At 38.9% G+C, this 20,552-nt stretch overlaps 1 protein-coding gene and 1 long non-coding RNA gene across 4 annotated transcripts in view; one reads left to right on the forward strand and one right to left on the reverse strand.

Moving 5' to 3' along the window:
• Positions 1 to 20,552, reverse strand: part of LOC118280863 (lysosomal alpha-mannosidase-like) — a 44,368-nt gene that overhangs the window by 10,675 nt on the left and 13,141 nt on the right. The window contains exons 7-8 of the mRNA XM_050700651.1: positions 3,143 to 3,279; positions 2,064 to 2,159 (exon numbers count right to left, since the gene is read on the reverse strand). Of these exons, the coding sequence (XP_050556608.1) occupies positions 2,064 to 2,159; positions 3,143 to 3,279 (233 nt within the window). The remainder of the gene's footprint in view (positions 1 to 2,063; positions 2,160 to 3,142; positions 3,280 to 20,552) is intronic.
• LOC126911851 (uncharacterized) lies at positions 748 to 1,360 on the forward strand. Of its 3 annotated transcripts, none has more exons than XR_007706329.1 (3): positions 748 to 807; positions 1,045 to 1,123; positions 1,203 to 1,360. It is a non-coding gene; the product is annotated as an uncharacterized LOC126911851 (long non-coding RNA). The 3 variants fall into 3 exon arrangements; XR_007706330.1 differs by having other exon boundaries at positions 779 to 886; XR_007706328.1 differs by lacking the exon at positions 748 to 807 and adding an exon at positions 922 to 965.

Consider the following 20,552-nt stretch of genomic DNA (forward strand, 5'->3'; position numbering starts at 1 on the left):
ACCCATATACATCAAGAAGCGCTGATGAATACAGGTTGAATAGAATCTCTACACAAAGTTTCAGCTTAAAATACGTTTAAAACAAAATTAGTACCAAATACTTGGTGTCGCATGGTTCTTGATTTTAAATCGTACAAACATGTCGCAACACTACAGGGGTCACTCGCTAATATTACGAAACATTTCTTGTGTCAATTTGATCGCCTAGTACCTATCTACCTAATTTTGAAAAACGCGGCGGCGCGATTTGAAAAATTCATAACTTGGTACAAAGAAAACATGAGTTTAAAAAACCCTTCCCGTATCGTTTGTTATGTTATCTATAAGCCGTGCAATTGATATGTACACCCCCTTTTTGTTACACGTTGTATATTATTTATTCGAAGTAAATTATTATGATTACACATTATTTACAACTAAAAAAAACCTATAAAGGAATAAAAACTAACTTAAAACTAAAATAAAGAAAAAATAAAAATTCTCTTCTATAGGCGTCGAAGTACTCGTCCGCATCGCTGTCACTGGGGAACGTTCAGACGTTACTTTGCGGAAATCCATGCTGCACTAACAATACAATTTTTAGTTTTAATTCCGCTTATACATGTATTTTCTAACATGCGGCGTGCAGCACCGAATTCCGCGAAAAGGCCCGGTAACGCACTTGTAACGCCTCTGGTGTTTCTGGTGTTGTTGGGCGGCGGCGATTGCTTACCATAAAAAAGTAGTAGGCGGCGCTCTGTAGTGTCTGTATACAATCAGATGTATGAATGTGATGGAAGCTAAAGAAGTATGTAAGGAGCGTAGTAGGTGGCGCTCTGTAGTTTCTGTATACCATCAGATGTATGAATGTGGTGGAAGCTAAAGAAGTATGTTAGGAGCGTAGTAGGTGGCGCTCTGTAGTTTCTGTATACCATCAGATGTATTAATGTGATGGATGCTAAAGAAGTATGTAAGGAGCGTAGTAGGTGGCGCTCTGTAGTTTCTGTATACCATCGGATGTATGAATGTGATGGAAGCTAAAGAAGTATGTAAGGAGCGTATTAGGTGGCGCTCTGTAGTTTCTGTATACCATCAGATGTATGAATGTGGTGGAAGCTAAAGAAGTATGTAAGGAGCGTAGTAGGTGGCGCTCTGTAGTTTCTGTATACCATCAGATGTATGAATGTGGTGGAAGCTAATGAAGTATGTAAGGAGCGTAGTAGGTGGCGCTCTGTAGTTTCTGTATACCATCAGATGTATGAATGTGGTGGAAGCTAAAGAAGTATGTAAGGAGCGTAGTAGGTGGCGCTCTGTAGTTTCTGTATACCATCAGATGTATGAATGTGGTGGAAGCTAAAGAAGTATGTAAGAAGCGTAAAAGGTGGCGCTCTGTAGTTTCTGTATGCCATCCTATGTATGAATGTGGTGGAAGCTAAAGAAGTATGTAAGGAGCGTAGTAGGCGGCGCTCTGTAGTTTCTGTATACCATCAGATGTATAAATGTGATTTAAGCTAAAGAAGTATGTAAGGAGCGTAGTAGGCGGCGCTCTGTAGTTTCTGTATACCATCAGATGTATGAATGTGGTGGAAGCTAAAGAAGTATCTAAAGAGCGTAGTGGGTGGCGCTCTGTAGTTTCTGTATACCATCAGATGTATGAATGTGAGGCAAGCTAAAGAAGTATGTAAGAGCGTAGTAGGTGGCGCTCTGTAGTTTCTGTATACCATCAGATGTATGAATGTGGTGGAAGCTAAAGAAGTATGTAAGGAGCGTAGTAGGCGGCGCTCTGTAGTTTCTGTATACCATTAGATGTATGAATGTGATGGAAGCTAAAGAAGTATGTAAGGAGCGTAGTAGGTGGCGCTCTGTAGTTTCTGTATACCATTAGATGTATGAATGTGATGGAAGCTAAAGAAGTATGTAAGGAGCGTAGTAGGCGGCGCTCTGTAGTTTCTGTATACCATCAGATGTATGAATGTGATGGAAGCTAAAGAAGTATGTAAGGAGCGTAGTAGGTGGCGCTCTGTAGTTTCTGTATACCATCAGATGTATGAATGTGATGGAAGCTAAATGCTTCATTGACTTACATAGCCTCGTGGACTGCCTTCACGTAACACGCTGGGGTAGAATAAAACAGATAAACCTTTCCATGCTTATTGTTCCCTTGTCTCGAGTTTACACTCCTGGAAAATAAATGTTTTAGGATTTAAATACACATCATAAATATTTTGGACTATCTTCTGCCAGCGATAAAAAGTATCCGTATCATCTTTATATATATAATTCTTCTGTAAGTGTGTATGTCACTGAACTTCTCTTAAACGAGTGGACCGATTTTGATGAATTTTTTTGTGTGTGTTCAAGGGGATCTGAGAATGGTTTAGATTCATTTTTATTTATTTTTTAATTTATTAGTAGTTGATTTTGGAATGTTTTACATTGAATCCGACAAATTTTCAAATTAAAGACTTGTAGACAGAACAACGTCTGTCGGGTCCGCTAGTATCAGTATATAAATTGCACTACGTTTGCCTAGACGTGGTCTCCACTCTAGAACACGTTTACCCGTGCGAGGCAGTTAAATAACATTAAATGAACTTTTAAACTGACATGGTCACTAACACTAGTATTAGACTATTATTAGAACTTATGACGGGATATTTACCATGTTTATTCACTTCGGTAGACCGATTTGTGTACTCATAAACATCCACCCGCATTTACTCCAGTTCATCCGTGATTATGGTGCTTGCAACAATGCCGAAATATCGGAATCTTATCGAAGTGAATAAACAAATACTAGAATTAAAAGTGTGGGAGAGCCATGCTTCGGCACGAATGGGCCGGCTCGACCGGAGTGATACCACGGCCTCACAGAAAACCGACGTGAAACAACGCTTGCGTTGTGTTTCGTTGTGTGAGTGAGGTTACCGGAGGCCCAATTCTCCCCTTCCCAATCCTCGATTCCACAACAACCCTTAAATTCCTAACTCCCAAAAAGCCGGTAACGCACTTGTAAAGCCTCTGGTGTTTCAAGTGTCTATGGGCGGCGGCGATTGCTTACCATCAGGTAATATGTTTCGTCACAACGTTTCATAAAAAAAAAATGGTAAATATATGTATATCCCGTCTCAACTTCTAATACTAGAATTAAATGAACTCTTACCCAATCAATTTATCGATGTTAGCGAACCAGATCTCCGCGTCGTAGTAGGCCAGCTTCTGCCCCATCATGATCATCACGTGGCGCGTCGTGTAGTACGGACTCTGGCGCTCGTGGACCTGCTGCAGGAACTCCCTCACCTGGACAGGAGGAGACAGCAGATCAGTACCCTTAGTATGAGTTTACTTTGACTGCACGGTTGGTTCGGTGGCTGGGCAACTGGCTGCCGTGCAACGGGTAGCGGGTTCGATTACCGCACGGAGCAACTCTTTGTGTGTTCCACAAATTGTTGTTTCGGGTTTGGGTGTCATGTGTATGTGAACTTGTATGTTTGTAAATGCACCCACGACACAGGAGAAAATCCTAATCCTAATTAAAGTTATCGAAATGAGAGTGCTCAAATAACCAACCAATCAGAGTGCCGATCGCGCTCTCGTCTCGATTACTTTAAACTTAAAGCAAACTCGTACTAAAGGTACAGGGGACCTACTCCGGTTCTCGAATGTGAAGTTTTTTTCTTTAATCTTCGGCCGTAGGTTTTATTGATTTACTAATAGAATTACTTGAGATAACGTTTTATTTTATTTCATATGAAAATCTATTTATTTATCTTCATTACATTCGTTAACTTTTGTTCACGAAAGTTTAGAATTGTAGTATGCATTCTGCGAATTTTTTTCGTTCGTTCGTTGAATTAGAGTAGGCCCCCTGACAATAAAATAAATAAATAAACACTACACACACACACACACACTATTAAGTTTGTATTAAGTCCTAGGCTGTGTCCTAGGTTAAGTAAATGTAGTCTAGGATAAGTTAGCCAAAATTTGCAACGCCTGAAAAAGGCAGTTAAGATGTACCTAACATTTAAATGAAGACCTGTAATACCTACCTTAACGTGCAAATAAATATTCTGAGTTCGAGTTTGAGTTTAATATGTTTATCCCCGAAGGGGTAGGCATAGGTGCATATTACGCTACTTAATGCCGCTATACAATGTACACACAATTTTCAACATTTGTGTTAAAAGTCCCATGTAATAGGGGGTGAGCCTATTGCCATATTTTTTTTATCTTTATATTTTTTTTGAGGGGTTTTTGTTCAACAAGGATATGTCAATATTGCAATATACTGGGCGCAATTCCCGACTCCGTGTTACCACTGAGAAATTTTCGAAAAACCGAAAAAAACCCTGTAATACTTTACCCGACCCGGGAATCGACCCCGAGACCCCTTGCCTGGCAGTTGCACTTGCAACCACTCGGCCAACGAGGCAGTTATTTTATCTTGAACGTTTTTACTACAAACCTCACGAAGCCAGAGACCTTTCCAACGAATGCAAAACCGTGGAAATCGGTTCGTGCGTTCTGGAGTTATAGCGACAGGAAGGAAAACCCGACTTATTTTTATATTATACTAGCAAACTCAACGAACTCCGTTTCGCCCTGTTTTCCTGCTATTCTCTTGAATTATTCCCAAATTTTCTTCGCTATAAACCTCACAGAGTCCGAGACCTTTCCAACGAATGCAAAACCGTGGAAATCGGTTCGTGCGTTCTGGAGTTATAGCGTCAGGAAGGAAAACCCGACTTATTTTTATATTATAGATTAGTTTCTGTCAATGGCTTCGCCCATGTTCCCGTGGGATAAAAAGTATCTTATCACCCAAATAAGTGGGCAGTAAGAGGGTTGGAACGCAAACTTATCAACGCAAAAAAAAAACTAGCCCTTACCCTGTTTGGATGTATCAATGCAAAAATTATATCGCGAGTGACAAAAGGAGGTCACAGCTGCTACTGCCGTGGGGTTGAGGATCCATGAACCTCTTGATTTCATCTTTCACTGTCTACACTTCTGTTCTTTATTTCAGAGGGGACTAGGACTTAGGTCGGCTCCTAGTAAACCGATTTACGGTGTAGCAACGGACCTCCCGACATTCCCTCTTGACATTGGCTCCTCTATAAACCGGGCGAGAAAACTTCGCTTGCGTGATGCAGGCATTGTAACTTTGGGACGAATTTTCTCGTAAACTGTCATACTTTTTTTCAACATTATAGTTTTAAATGAAAGCTGATTTTTTGTAGTATTTTTCGGTATTATTTAAACATTGAATCACATCGTAGTTTAATTATTATTCCAGTTTAAAATAAAAGAAACGTACCACCAAATGTCCTTACGTATTTTCCCGTGTGTGGGAAAAGGCGAGGAGATTGCCCTCAACAGTAATTTAGCACGATCTGATTGGATCCTAGAACTGGCGGCCATCTTGCAAATGCCTTTATGGCATTTCAAACTCTATCGTTTAGTAATAAAGTCGAGATTGTATTGGAGTAATGTTCGTAGTTCTGCTGACTGTACTTGTAGCGCGGGTTGCATTGAGGGGGACACCGGGACACAACTGCAGTATATCTGTCTCTTTCTCTCTTACTGAACACACGTGTGTTAGAGCGAGAGAGCTGACGTATAAAAAAATATTTTTAATATTTTTGCAATTTTCAAAACATGTCAGAAACATTTTAGATACTGAACAAAATGTCAAATGTTTACATTATTCTAAAATGGTTAAAGTATAGAATGGAGATGGTCACCCATCTATATACTAACCTTGGCAAGTGTTGCTTTACTTATTTAAGTATATTTCTGTAGCCATCCGCGAGAGGGCGTAAGACTTATCGCTCTCTGATAAATACGAACCTTTTATACTGCGATTTCCAACCGAATGTTTTAAAATAATCACAATCCCACAAGGAACTGTCATCTTCAACAGCCTTTAAGTGGCCACTGCTGACCAAAGGCTTCTTCTCACACGGAGAAGGTTTGAGCATTAATCACCACGCTTGCTCAATGCGGGTTGGCGATTTCAAACTTATAATTAGTAATTATAAGCTCAAGTTTCCTCACGATGTTTTCCTTCACCGTTTGTCAGTGGTGTCTAAATAATCTTAGAAAGTACATGTAACTCGGAAAAAGTTACATTGGTACTTGCCGTTGGTAGGTTTTGATACCGCACCCTCGTGCATGAGAAGCGCGGGCGTCTGAAACCTCGCCAACCATGACACGACAGTACATTATTATTTTATTTTATGGTATAAGCCAATAAACGAGCGGACGGAGTACCTGATGGTTAGCAATCGCCGCCGCCCATGGACACCCGAAACATTAAAGGCGTGATAACAATTTAAGAGTTGTTGAGGAATCACAACTTGGGATGATTGGAAAGGGGGTTATTAGGCCTCCAGCAATCTCACTCATACAACGAAACACAACGCAAGCGTTGTTTCATGTCGGCTTTCTGATCGGCCGTGGTGTAACTCCGGTCGAACCGGCACAGCAGTACTGAAGCATGGCGACCCCACACTTATTCATTTGCCAGATTGACAAAAAGGTCAAATTTGTTAGAGCCGTGGACCTCGTTAGAAGTCGATCTGAGTACTTTCTTAAAATTTATGTTTGGTCTCTATTGTCGGCATATAGTAAGTACTGCACTTGATATTATTCAGAGACACAGTCTAGGACTTAGGTCGGCTCCTAGTAAACCGATTTACGGAGTAGCAAACGGACCTCACAACATTCCCTCTTGACATTGGCTCCTCTATAAACCGGACGCGAGAACTTCGCTTGCGTGATGCAGGAATTGTAAGTTCCGGATGATTTTTCTCGTAAGATATTTTATTTTTGGTGTAACGTTATAGTTACAAATGAAAGATAATTTTTTGAAGTAATTTTCAGCGTTATTAATTAATTGTATTACCTTTTGATTTAAAGAATTATCCGCTTTTATATAAAACGAAAGTGCAACAATAAAAGAAGATTGTGTTTAACGCCATCTGTTGATTTTCGTTTGAATTATCTTCTCCATGTGTCAGTAAATGTCGTCACACAGTCAAAGTTTTAATTGCCAAGTTATAGAGACAGGTCTGTACCTCTCTGAATTCTATTCGAGGCGAGCGGGAATCGTACCCGCTACACGTTGATTATAAATTTACTCATGTAAAAATGATATCGCGAGTGACAAAAGGAGGTCACAGCTGCTACTGCCGTGGGGTTGAGGATCCATGAACCTCTTGATTTCATCTTTCACTGTCTACACTTCTGTTCTTTATTTCAGAGGGGACTAGGACTTAGGTCGGCTCCTAGAAAACCGATTTACGGTGTAGCAACGGACCTCCCGACATTCCCTCTTGACATTGGCTCCTCTATAAACCGGGCGAGAAAACTTCGCTTGCGTGATGTAGGCATTGTAACTTTGAAACGAATTTTTGCGTAAACTATTATACTTTTGTTTTAACATTATAGTTTTAAATGAAAGCTTATTTTTTGTAGTATTTTTCAGTATTATTTATGTATTGAATCACATCGTAGTTTAATGATTATTCCAGTTTATAATAAAAGAAACGTACCACCAAATGTCCTTACGTATTTTCCCGTGTGTGGGAAAAGGCGAGGAGATTGCCCTCAACAGTAATTTAGCTCGATCTGATTGGATCCTAGAACTGGCGGCCATCTTGCAAATGTCTTTATGGCACTTCAAACTGTATCGTTTAGTAATAAAGTCGAGATTGTATTGAAGTAACGTTTGTCGATGTGCTGACGTCTGCACATGGAGTATAGACATAAGGAGTAGTCTCTGTGAATGAAACATTGTCCGTTACAATGTGTTGCATAGAGGGCGCCACAGTGACTAAATATATGTGCTGAGTGTACTTGTAGCGCGGGTTGCATTGAGAGGGACACAACTGCAGTATATCTGTCTCTTTCTCTCTTATTGAACACACGTGTGTTAGAGCGAGTAGGCTAACGTACAAAAAATCTTTATTTAGTCTCTTAAATTTACACAACTCAAGTGCTCAAAACAGCCCCTGTAAGTGGTTAATAACACTTGTGTTGGGGTTGTCTCGCTCCTCCCCAGTTTTGATACAGTATCGAGACATTAAAAAATTTAAATTATGATTACTACAAATTACATGCATAACTATAACATTGCAATCAATAGTTATTATAATAATCAAATTAGAATAAAAGAATAAAACAAAATATACAAATTTAAAATCAACATTACAAATAATCAAATTAAAAATTCAAATTAAATAATATACAATTATACAATTAAAATAAATGAAATCAATAATAAAGAAAAAATAAGCTTATTAGCAATCAAAGATATCATAAAAATAGATCAGAAATTAAAGTTACAATAAAGAATTCGTTTTACAATATTAGTGACTATGTGTGTGACTATGTGTGTGAGGGTTCGTGAGTGGCAGTGGAGGTGTGTGTGTGTATGGGATGTGTGTGCGTGTATGGGATGTGTGTGTGTATGGGATGTGTGTGTGTATGGGATGTGTGTGTGTGTGTGTGTGTGTGTGTGTTCACAGTAGTGCCAGGACAACATGATGACTAAGAGTGACGACAATCAAGTAACTCTAGCCAATATCTGTTCAGTTTCGTCATAAGTAAGGGTAAGCAGCCACTCGGTCATTATTGATTTGCACTTATGCGAGACCTGGTGGTGAAAAAGTAGCTTTGCGTTGATTTTGTTATATATGTAGGCTGACTGGCATACATACTGACGCCTCGCAAAAACCGTATGTACCCCTGAGGAGATAGCCACAATGTCGTTTCGCCTTCTAGATTGTCTTTCCAGGTTGGCAGGAATACGCTTATGTAGGTAGAGTATGAGGTTCAAAAGGTACAGTTTCCTTACTGATAATAGGCCACTCATCCTGTACAAATCAGTTGTGGGAAATCTGAACGGCCTGAAATAGATAACCTTCAGAAGCGACCTTTGGGCTCTTTCTAATTCTAAAAATTTGGCCTTGGTAGCTCCTCCCCAGACTGGCAGGCAGTATGTGATTACTGATTGCGCAAGTGCCCTATATATATTACTGAGTAGCGTCGGAGGCATCACATACCGTAGACTTTTAAAGAGCCATATAAATTTCCGAACTCGCGACGTTATAATCTCGACATGAGAATGCCACGTTAGACACCCATCAACTAATACACCCAGGTATTTTGTAGACGGCACTTGTTTAATGGGGTTACAGTCACAGTTCCGCTCCAAGCTATTTGCACAAGTATGGATACGGATTTTAAAGTCTGATCCTGGCTTAGACCTAGCACTGGGTGAGAAACAGATATAATTTGTCTTAGCAATATTAAGGGTCAGTAGATTAGCTTTTAGCCACCTATCCACAACAACCAAACCTCGTTCAGCTTTAGCACGAACCTCGTCCCAAGTACCACCAATATAAACAATAGCCGTATCATCAGCATATGAGAAAATTTTTCCTCCACTGTTACGCAGCTCACACAGTTCATTAATATACACCAGAAACAGCAAGGGGCCGAGAACCGAGCCCTGCGGAACACCGAAAACTACCTCCTCCTCATTGCTACACAAATCGCCCACCCTAACCTGTTGTTTCCTACCCTGGAGATAACTTTCGAAAAGCGAAAGTGCTTTACCTCTGACTCCAATAGCCTCAAGCCTCCGCACAAGGATGGGAACAGATACAGTATCAAATGCTTTTTTTAAGTCTAAAAACACCGCGACGCATTTATGTCCTTTGTCCACCCTATCTGCAATTTCAGACGTTAGTGCTATTATCGCATCCTGAGTTGAGCGACCCTGTCTAAAGCCGTACTGAGATTCTGAAAGCAAGTTATATTTGTTCAAATAACCGACAAGCCTTTTATTTAAAAGTTTTTCAATTATTTTTGAAATTGCAGGTAAGACGGAGATTGGTCGATAATTATTGACATCATTCTTGTCCCCACCCTTGTGCACAGGCGTGACCATAGATCGTTTCAGGGTGTTACAAAATATGCCAGTTTCAAAACACAGGTTAGCTAACCTGCAGATAAGAGGAACCACTAAGTCTCTTGCCAGCTTGAGGAAACTCACGGATATGCCATCCCACCCCGTAGCACTTGACGAGTTAAGTGCCATGAGTGTGCCATCCACCTCTGCCGCATCCGTGTCAAGCAACACAAATGAGTTGGCTGAACAAGTCGCGACTGAGGGGACAAAAGCTGGTCCATGGTCTTGCCCAGTTAGAGTCATGATTTCATCCGCCAATGTCTTCCCAATGGACACAAAGAAGTGATTTACACGGTTTAGCGAGTTAAGTGGATTTGATGTAACTCTAAGTAAATATGTGCTAGATGTTTTGGGTTTTTTATAGTGTGTCAAGTCATTTATTTTTTGCCAAAGTAACTTGGGGTTTTTTACAGAAGATAGAATCTGATTACTGTGATATTGTCTTTTTAGTTTCCTTATAAGATTAGAGCAAAAAGTGCGGTAACGCTTATATGTTATACTCAACATAACATTAAAAGGGTCTCTCTTCGACTGTAATTGCAATCTGTTTCTAAATCTAATACATCTCAGAACTCCCGTGGAAATCCAGGGCTTTATGGTTCGCTTTGTGCTAGAGACTGGAATAACCCTGGTGTTTTGGAGAAGAGATGATCTAATCACATCTGTCATCGCGTCTGCTAAACCGTTTGGATCAGCATAACCATTGAGATAAGACGTATCCATGTCAAGAAGTTGCTTATAGGCATTTTCGAAATTGGTCACTGTTTTAGTTCTGACATAAGCCTTGGACTTATATGTATGGGATATGTTTAGGAGTACCATTTCATGATCAGTTACAGAAGTATTTAAAACTGCCACGAAAGCTGAGTTTTTAGCCTTATTTAGTTTTAAAAGCATGTGGTCCAAGCAGCTGCCACCCCTAGTGGGCAGGCAATGCCCAGGAAGGAAACCATGCACCGCCGCCATGTTTAGGTAGTTTAGTCTATTTGTTCGTGTTTGTGATGTTTCTGATGGTTTTCTTATTAAATTAATATTTATGTCTCCCGTGACAATAGTATCCCCATGCGATTCTAGTGACTGAAGGTGTTTATCCAGCGACGTAATGAAGTTATCTGCGGAAGATCTAGATGGGGACCGATAAATACCAATGATGGTGAAATTAGGTATTGCGATCTGTATAGCAGAGGCATGAGTCAACTCAATCTCCGCAGCCCGAGGGAAGTGGCAGCTTCTCACATAGGCGACTACTCCGTCATTTTGATTTAGATGTCCCGCAGTTTTAAATGAGGTATAGCCATTTAACTCTGGTATTTGTTTGTTGGCGTTTAATCTACACTCAGTCAACACCAAAACATCCACTTCAACTCCAATTTGAGACAATGTTATCTGAAGGTCGTCAAAGTTCCTGTATATACTTCTTACATTTTGAGTCAGGACGGTTAAGTTATGCTTAGTATGAAGTAAATAATCATTAAATTGCGCAATATCGAGCATAGCAGAATCGGCGATCTCAGCAGAATCCAATTCCTGCAAATTTCGTAAGTCACTATCCATGATCGATTAGAGTGAACATTGTTTGCATCAAAAGTATTAAGTCGAAGCACAATAATCGAGTGACGTCTGCCTTCGCATCAGCACACTTAAAATAACTAGACAATGCGCATTCATGATCGGCTATATAATACGAATGAGGGGTTATACTTTGCACCAAGTGAAGTAAATTTGTGTGTAAGCGTATTAAGTGAGTAAGTTGTATGTTATGTGTGTTATTAGTGGAATGGATCGTGTGAAAAGTAGTGTTTGAATATGTATGATACAGCCACACATGCTTACAGTTCTGATAGTTTGAAATAAATCTATACAGTTTAAGGGTTACTTTCAAGAGAAAACTATTAGAACGTAACAAAATCCCACGTACTGCGAGTAATCGACGAATACTAAAGATTAGTCATGCTTCTTGCATTAGATGTTGTACCTGGGCCTCACTTTTTATAACGATGTTGCGAGCATTTTCGTCTTTCTTGACCATAATACGACCAAAAGAAGTCCAGCAGAATTTGTATTGCTTAGTTTTAGCCAGATCTCTAGCCAAGAAGAATAGTCGGGCGTTCTTAGGAGTCAATTGTTCGGATATAAACACGGGGACCTCGGCGTCGCTCTTAATCCCGAGATGCTTTGCCTGTAGTTTACTCGTGTTTTTAATATTAAACGACTTAGCCTTTTTCAGTAAATTAGTTTTAAGGAGCGTGGAATTGAGTTCAACAACTACAGGCGTGTTCTTAATACCTTCTTTCTTACTAGGCAGGCGATGAATATCTCTGACGTCGCGTGAGTCAATCTCGATACTTAAGTGTCTTCCCAAATTCGTGACCATATTTATCAAGTCGTCGCTATTTTCTTGATGTTGCTTAGGGACGTTTTTTATTTCGATACAGGTTTTTCTGTTGCATCTATTCATATCCTCGATTCTTTCCTCCAGTAAGGCTATGTACTCGCGATCCTTTTTTCTCTGTGACTCTAGGGATTCTATTTTCTTTCGAAACTCGTCATTTTGCTTAGTTAGATGAGTGACCGCAGTTTCAATGTTGATGTTGGTTATCTGTATATCCTTAATTATCTTCATTTCATTTTGTTGAGTCAAAATAAACGAAGAAAACATTTCCTTGATTTCACTCCTAAATTTCGAAAACTCCTCTGGTAAATCCTCTTCCCTTAATCTCTTGTTTCGCGTAGATACAAAGTTAGGTGGAGTTGTGTCCATTGTTGCGCTGATATTTGTATCAGAGAGAGACTTGTCCATTTTTGTTCAAAGTGTATTAATTACTGAATGATTGTTGAGAGTCACGGGTGGTAGATTCCGATATTGCTATTATAATTTCTGCAGGCGTTACACGTTTACCACGGGGCTACTAGATCTCTGTACTTCCCGCAGTTTAATTGTGATGTTTTGCTTGCAATCAGTAATTTACCTTTGCTCTAAAACACTCTTATATTCCAAAAAGTAATACCGGTTGCGGGGTTTGAACTTGAGATCGCTAGATCGGTACTCCGGGCAGGCGTCTTATGTCGCTGGGCTATCAAGGCTTAAGTGTTAATGGCGAATTACACGTTCTGGTGCCAGTAGATTGAGGTGATGAAACGTATGTCAATTAATTAATTCGATGAGGGGTATAATCACATTTACACAGAGACAAAGGAGTTTATATCGATTACTTTAATAAAATGTTTAGAACGTTTTGGTTTATAACTTTTGTTAACGTTTATACACAGTTCTAGTTTTTTCACTGTTTTTTCTATGTTATGTAATACTCGTTTTGAATTAACTTTTGAAATGAATACTGCACTTTTGACAACTTTTTGCAACAAAATTTTTTTGGAAGCACAAAAAACACGTCCACTCAACTCCGTGTCCGGGGGGGGGCAATATGTGAGTGAGATTACCCGAGGCTCAATTCCTCCCTTCCCAATCTTCCCAATCCCCGTTTCCCCGTAGTATCACTCCAATCGAGCCGGCCCAGCAGTGGCGAGCCCACATTATTTGCCAGATTGACAAAAAGGTCAAATTTGCTAGAGCCGTGGGGGGGACCTCGTTAGAGGTCGATGTCCGTATTTCCTTCGAATTTATGTTTGGTCTCTATTGTCGGCATATAGTAAGTACTGCACTTGATATTATTAAGAGACACAGTCTAGGACTTAGGTCGGCTCCTAGTTAACCGATTTACGGTGTAGCAAACGGACCTCACAACATTCCCTCTTGACATTGAATCCTCTATAAACCGGACGCGAAAGCTTCGCTTGCGTGATGTAGGAATTGTAAGTTCCGGATGAATTTTCTCGTAAACTTTCATGTTTTTATGTTTACATTATATTTTTAAAAGAAAGCAATTTATGGGGTATTTTTCTATATTATTTATATATTGAATTGCCTTCCAATTCAAAGAATTATCCGTTTTAATATAAAACGAAAGTGCAACGATAAAACAAGATTGTGTTTAACGCCACCTGTTAGTTTTCGTTTGAATTATCTTCTCTATGTGTCAGTAAATGTCGTCACACAGTCGAAAGTTATAATTGCCAATATACTTCAGAAAGACCAGAGATAGGTCTGTACCTATCTGAGTTATATTCGTTTTAATTGTTTTATAAACTTTGATTACACGATTTAGAAGTGGCTTGGTAATGTTTAAACGATTGTAGATTGTGATTAACGCCATCTGTTAGTTTTCGTTTGAATTGTGTTGTATATGTGTCAGTAAATGTCGTCTCACAGAAAGTTATAGTTGCTAAAAGAGTGTAGAGAGACCGGAGTCTGTATCTAACCGTTCCTACAGTGTGTATTTAATTTATACTAATATTAAAAATTTGAAAGTGTGTGTGTGTGTGTCTCTTTATTTGTCCGTCTTGCACGACAATACGGACCGAGAGATGAGGTAGATGGCTAGTTTTTATTTTAATGTCCGTCTTGTAGATTATTTTAAAACATTACACACGTATTTTTTATTTTCTTACGGAAACAAATACTTTCGAAGATATATCGATTTGAAATATTGCATGACATCACTTCTAGGTACATTTTATAAGTAAAAATAACGTCTTTGGTCCACTCCTAAAGTTAGATTAGTTTTATCTAAGCATCGTTATCTTAAATGACATAATAAACACACAAATGATAAAAAGAGGGTGTACATTGTGCCTCTGCCTACCCCTTTGGGGATAAAAGACGTAACGTTGCCTGATGTAAATGAATAAATAAAAAAGAAACTAAATTAATGTCAGATTGACAAAAAGGTCAAATTTGGTACATCGTGGGAGTCAACAACCTCTTCTGAATTAAAGAGGCTGTTGACAACTGTTTCTCATCTCATTGGCATCACTATTGCTTGGTTGGTCTCTATTGTCGGCATATAGTAAGTACTGCACTTGATATTATTCAGAGACACAGTCTAGGACTTAGGTCGGCTCCTAGTAAACCGATTTACGGAGTAGCAAACGGACCTCACAATATTCCCTCTTGACATTGGCTTCTCTATAAACCGGGCGAGAAAACTTCGCTTGCGTGATGCAGGCATTGTAACTTTGGGACGAATTTTCTCGTAAACTATTATACTTTTGTTCCAACATTATAGTTTTAAATGAACGCTTATTTTTTGTAGTATTTTTCAGTATTATTTATATATTGAATCACATCGTAGTTTAATTATTATTCCAGTTTAAAATAAAAGAAACGTACCACCAAATGTCCTTACGTATTTTCTCGTGTGTGGGAAAAGGCAAGGAGATTGCCCTCAACAGTAATTTAGCTCGATCTGATTGGATCCTAGAACTGGCGGCCATCTTGCAAATATCTTTATGGCATTTCAAACTCTATCGTTCAGTAATAAAGTCGAGATTGTATTGAAGTAACGCTTGTCGATGTGCTGACGTCTGCACATGGAGTATAGACATAAGGAGTAGTCTCTGTGAATGAAACATTGTCCGTTACAATGTGTTGCATAGAGGGCGCCACAGTGACTAAATATATGTGCTGAGTGTACTTGTAGCGCGGGTTGCATTGAGAGGGACACAACTGCAGTATATCTGTCTCTTTCTCTCCTATTGAACACACGTGTGTTAGAGCGAGTAGACTGACGTACAAACATTGATTTTAAACTATCTTTGCAATTTTCAAAACATGTCAGAAATATTTTAGATACTGAATAAAATGTCAAATGTTTACATTATTCTAAAATGGTTAAAGTATAGAATGGAGATGGTCACCCATCTATATACTAACCTTGGCAAGTGTTGCTTTACTTATTTAAGTATATTTCTGTAGCCACCCGCGAGAGGGCGTAAGACTCATCGCTCTCTGATAAATCGGAACCTTTTATACTGCGATTTCCAACTCAATGTTTTAAAATAAACACAATCCCACAAGAAACTATCATCTTCAATAACCTATAAGTGGTTACTGCTGACCAAAGTCCTCTTCTCACACGGAGAAGTGACAAGTTACAAGTGCGTTGCCGTACTTTTGGTGGTTAGAATTTTAAGAGTTATTGGGGAATCGGGGATTGGGAAGGGGGGGTAATTGGGCCTCTAGTAACTTGATTGAACCTCTAGTAACAACGCAAGCGTTGTTTCATGTCGGTTTTCTTTGAGGCGGTATTACTCCGATTGAGCCGACCCATTCGTGCAGAAGCATGGCTCTCCCACACTTATTCATTTGCCAGATTGACAAAAAGGTCAAATTTGCTAGAGCCGTGGGGGCCTTCTAACGACCTCGTTAGAAGTCTGTCCGAGTGTTGTTTTAATTTGAGTGTTGATTTATGTTTGGTCTCTATTGTCGGCATATAGTAAGCACTGCACTTGATATTATTCAGAGACACAGTCTAGGACTTAGGTCGGCTCCTAGTTAACCGATTTACGGAGTAGCAAACGGACCTCACAACATTTCCTCTTGACATTGGATTCTCTATAAACCGGTCGTGTGAACTTCGCTTACGTGATGCATGCTCTATAACTTTGGAATGAATTTCCTCGTAAATGATTATATTTTCGTTATAATGTTATAGTTACAAATGAAAGGTTATTTTTTGTAGTATTTTACAGTATTATTAATTAATTGATAAACCTTTTAATTTAAAGAATTTTCCGCTTGAATAGACAACGAAAGTACAACAATAAAATAACATTGTGTTTAACGCCATCTGTTAGTTTTCGTTTGAACTATCTTGTCTATGTGTCAGTAAATGTCGTCACACAGTCCAAAGTTATATTTGCCAAGTAGTTCAGCAATACCAGACATAGGTTAATTATATTGGAAGGGAGTGTCAGACTCTTACTGACAAAAATGTTACTCGCTTGGCAGTCCGCAGCCTGACTTATTCAAATAACTAAACATTACATAGCCGTCCTTTTCATGAAGACAGTTTCTTAAACGTTGCTCCAAACTAGGAATTTATACTGTGCCGTGTTTACAAACTTACAAGTTCACATACACATTACACCCAGACCCGGAACAACAATTTGTGGATCACACAAAGTGTTGCTTCGTGCGGGAATCGTACCCGCTACACGTTGAATTTAAATTTACTCATGTAAAAATGATATCGCGAGTGACAAAAGGAGGTCACAGCTGCTACTGCCGTGGGGTTGAGGATCCATGAACCTCTTGATTTCATCTTTCACTGTCTACACTTCAGTTCTTTATGTCTGGGGACTAGGACTTAGGTCGGCTCCTAGTAAACCGATTTACGGTGTAGCAACGGACCTCCCGACATTCCCTCTTGATATTGGCTCCTCTATAAACCGGGCGAGAAAACTTCGCTTGCGTGATGCAGGCATTGTAACTTTGGGACGAATTTTCTCGTAAACTATTATACTTTTGTTTCAACATTATAGTTTTAAATGAAAGCTTATTTTTTGTAGTATTTTTCAGTATTATTTATATATTGAACCACATTGTAGTTTATTTATTATTCCAGTTTATAATAAAAGAAACGTACCACCAAATGTCCTTACGTATTTTCCCGTGTGTGGGAAAAGGCGAGGAGATTGCCCTCAACAGTAATTTAGCTCGATCTGATTGGATCCTAGAACTGGCGGCCATCTTGCAAATGTCTTTATGGCATTTCAAACTCTATCGTTTAGTAATAAAGTCGAGATTGTATGTAACGTATTGAAGTAACGTTTGTCGATGTGCTGACGTCTGCACTTGGAGTATAGACATAAGGAGTAGTATTCTATACACTGACTTTCCCAAGCGTTGCTTAACCTCATTAAGTTAGTTACTCAATCCACCCGCCAGAGGGCGTAGGAGATATTTGACAGTTTTAGTGTATGCAACAATAAGTTTCTTAGTTTAAATTCCAGATGACTAGTTGTTAAGCCTATTAAGTGGCCTCTGTTGACCAAAGGCCTCTTCTCGCACGGCCAAAATTTGAATATTAACCACCACGCGTACTCAATGCGGCTCGGCGATTTCAAACTTATAATTAAAAATTATAAGCCCAGGTTTCTTCAGGATATATGTGTTTACCTGAATTAAAGAAAAAACAAAAAAGTAAATAATAAAATACTATAAAATAATGACGTCTGCAGTTTTAAAATTGTACATATACATGAGAACATTGGTGCCCTCTATTTTGTTGTTTGACTTACAAAATGACACGTGTGTACTCTCTTATTAAGGATGTGACGCGGCGCGATTTCTAACCTCACCCATAAACATAACTTTTGTAAATAAATCTTTAAATGTTCATTCACCTTATGTCTTGTTTTTTAAACTTTCTTTGCAAAATCAATTAGATTTTGCAAAGAAAGTTTAGCTATGAAACACGATAATTAACATAAAAATATGTAGTACTATCTCTTGTCACTCGGAACTTTTTTTTATATTATCACGCCTTTTATTCCCGAAGGGGTAGGCAGAGCTGCTCATTATGACACGAAATGCCACTGTGCAATGTACATCCATTTTTCTCAATTTATGTTGTAAGTCCCATGTAAGAGGTGGTGAGCCTATTGCCTAAACTGGGCACACTTCCAGACTCTGTGTTACTACTGAGAAATTTTCGAAAAACCAAGAATAGTCTAGTAATACTTTGCCCGACCCGGGAATCGAACCCTTGCCCGGCAGTCGCACTTGCAACCACTCGGTCAACAAGGCAGTCAACTTCGACCTCTGTTAGTAATTATAACTTGCAACTATATGTGTGACGACATTTACTGACACGTAGACAAGATAGTTTAAGCAAAAGCTAACAGATGGCGTTAAACACAAATCACTTTTTTTGCCAATCTGTCAATAACATAATGTCTAATAGAACTACAAATGAATTCTGCATCAGAGTCTGTTCCTCGAAGGGGTGTCTTAGAATATAAATTTTACCAATAAATGTCAGTCCAGCCGTTTTAGAGATTAGCCGGCACAAACAGATAGATAGACAAAAATTAAAAAAAATCTTATTTTGGTGTACTAGTATGTATCGTATGTATATTCATATGCGTGTAGTAAAAAGCGGTTATTTCAATATTACAGACAGACACTCCAATTTTATTTACTAGTCTAGATTACACTAGATCCAGTAGGGCAGATGCCTGATCCGGAGCTGCGGACTACCTTGCGGGTTTACCGGGGCTCCGGTTCGAAAAACAGGAGTAGGAATGGGGTGGTTTTTAATCAGTAAGAGTCTGACACTCCCTCCCGTCTCGCCCAAGGCGGGAGAAGTCATTGGATGATTCCCCCCGTAAAAAAAAGATTACCCTAGATAGATAGATGACAACAACTAGTCATGTGGAATTTAAAACTAAGAAACTTATTATTGCATACACTAAAACTGTCGACTATCTCCAGCACCCTCTGGCGGGTGGATTGAGTAACTAACTTGAATGGGTTAAGCAACGCTTGGGAAAGTCAGTGTATAGATGGGTGACCATATTGATATTACAAAAACTACTCTGTAACAGTTTGTTATATTCCTAAAGTATTTAGTTTATTGAAGTATGTAGAACATGTCCATATTGTAAAGGTTTAATAAAACAAATACTTAAAATGTTGAAATATTATTGATACGGATGCAGATTGGATGAAACATATCCGTCTCTTTTAAACGTTCGGCAAACACTGTCGCTGTTTTTATCTAAAAATCAATAAATGGGCGTTACCATAGCAATAGAAGCCAATGACCTTTAAAAAACTGTCTTCATGAAACGGAGGGCTATGTAACGTTTAGTTATTTGAATAAGTCACGCTGCGGACTGCCAAGCGAGTAACATTTTTAGTCAGTAAGAGTCTGACACTCCCTTCCAATATAATTCAGAGAGGTAACCTATCTCTGGTATTGCTGAACTACTTGTCAATCATAAATTCGACTGTGTGGCGACATTAACTGACACATAGACAAGATAGTTCAAACGAAAACTAACAGATGGCGTTAAACACAATCTTCTTTTATTGTTGTACTTTTGTTTTATATTAAAAGGTTATTCAATAAATGAATAATAATGAAAATTACTTAAAAAAATTAACTTTAATTTGTAACTATAACGTTATACAAAAAATATTATAATTTAAGAGAAAAATCATCCGGAACTTACAAATCCTGCATCACGCAAGCGAAGTTTTCTCGTCCGGTTTATAGAGGAGCCAATGTCAAGAGGGAATGTTGTGAGGTCCGTTTGCTACTCCGTAAATCGGTTTACTAGGAGCCGACCTAAGTCCTAGACTGTGTCTCTGAATAATATCAAGTGCAGTACTTACTATATGCCGACTACAGAGACCAACCAAGCAATGGTGATGCCAATGAGATGAGGAACACTTGTCAACAGCCTCTTTAATTCTGAAGAGGTCGTTGACTCCCACGATGTAGCAAATTTGACCTTTTTGTCAATCCGACATTAATTTAGTTTCTTTTTTATTTATTCATTTACATCAGGTAACGTCACGTCTTTTATCCCCAAAGGGGTAGGCAGAGATACAATGTACACCCACTTTTCATCATTTGTGTGTTTATTTTGTCATTTAATAAGATAATAATGCTTAGATAAAATGAATCAATGCTTAGGAGTGGGAGCAAAGACGTTATTTCTATATTTTATAAAATGTACC

The sequence above is a fragment of the Spodoptera frugiperda genome, chromosome 19, assembly GCF_023101765.2.
Source record: "Spodoptera frugiperda isolate SF20-4 chromosome 19, AGI-APGP_CSIRO_Sfru_2.0, whole genome shotgun sequence".
NCBI lineage: Eukaryota > Metazoa > Arthropoda > Insecta > Lepidoptera > Noctuidae > Spodoptera > Spodoptera frugiperda.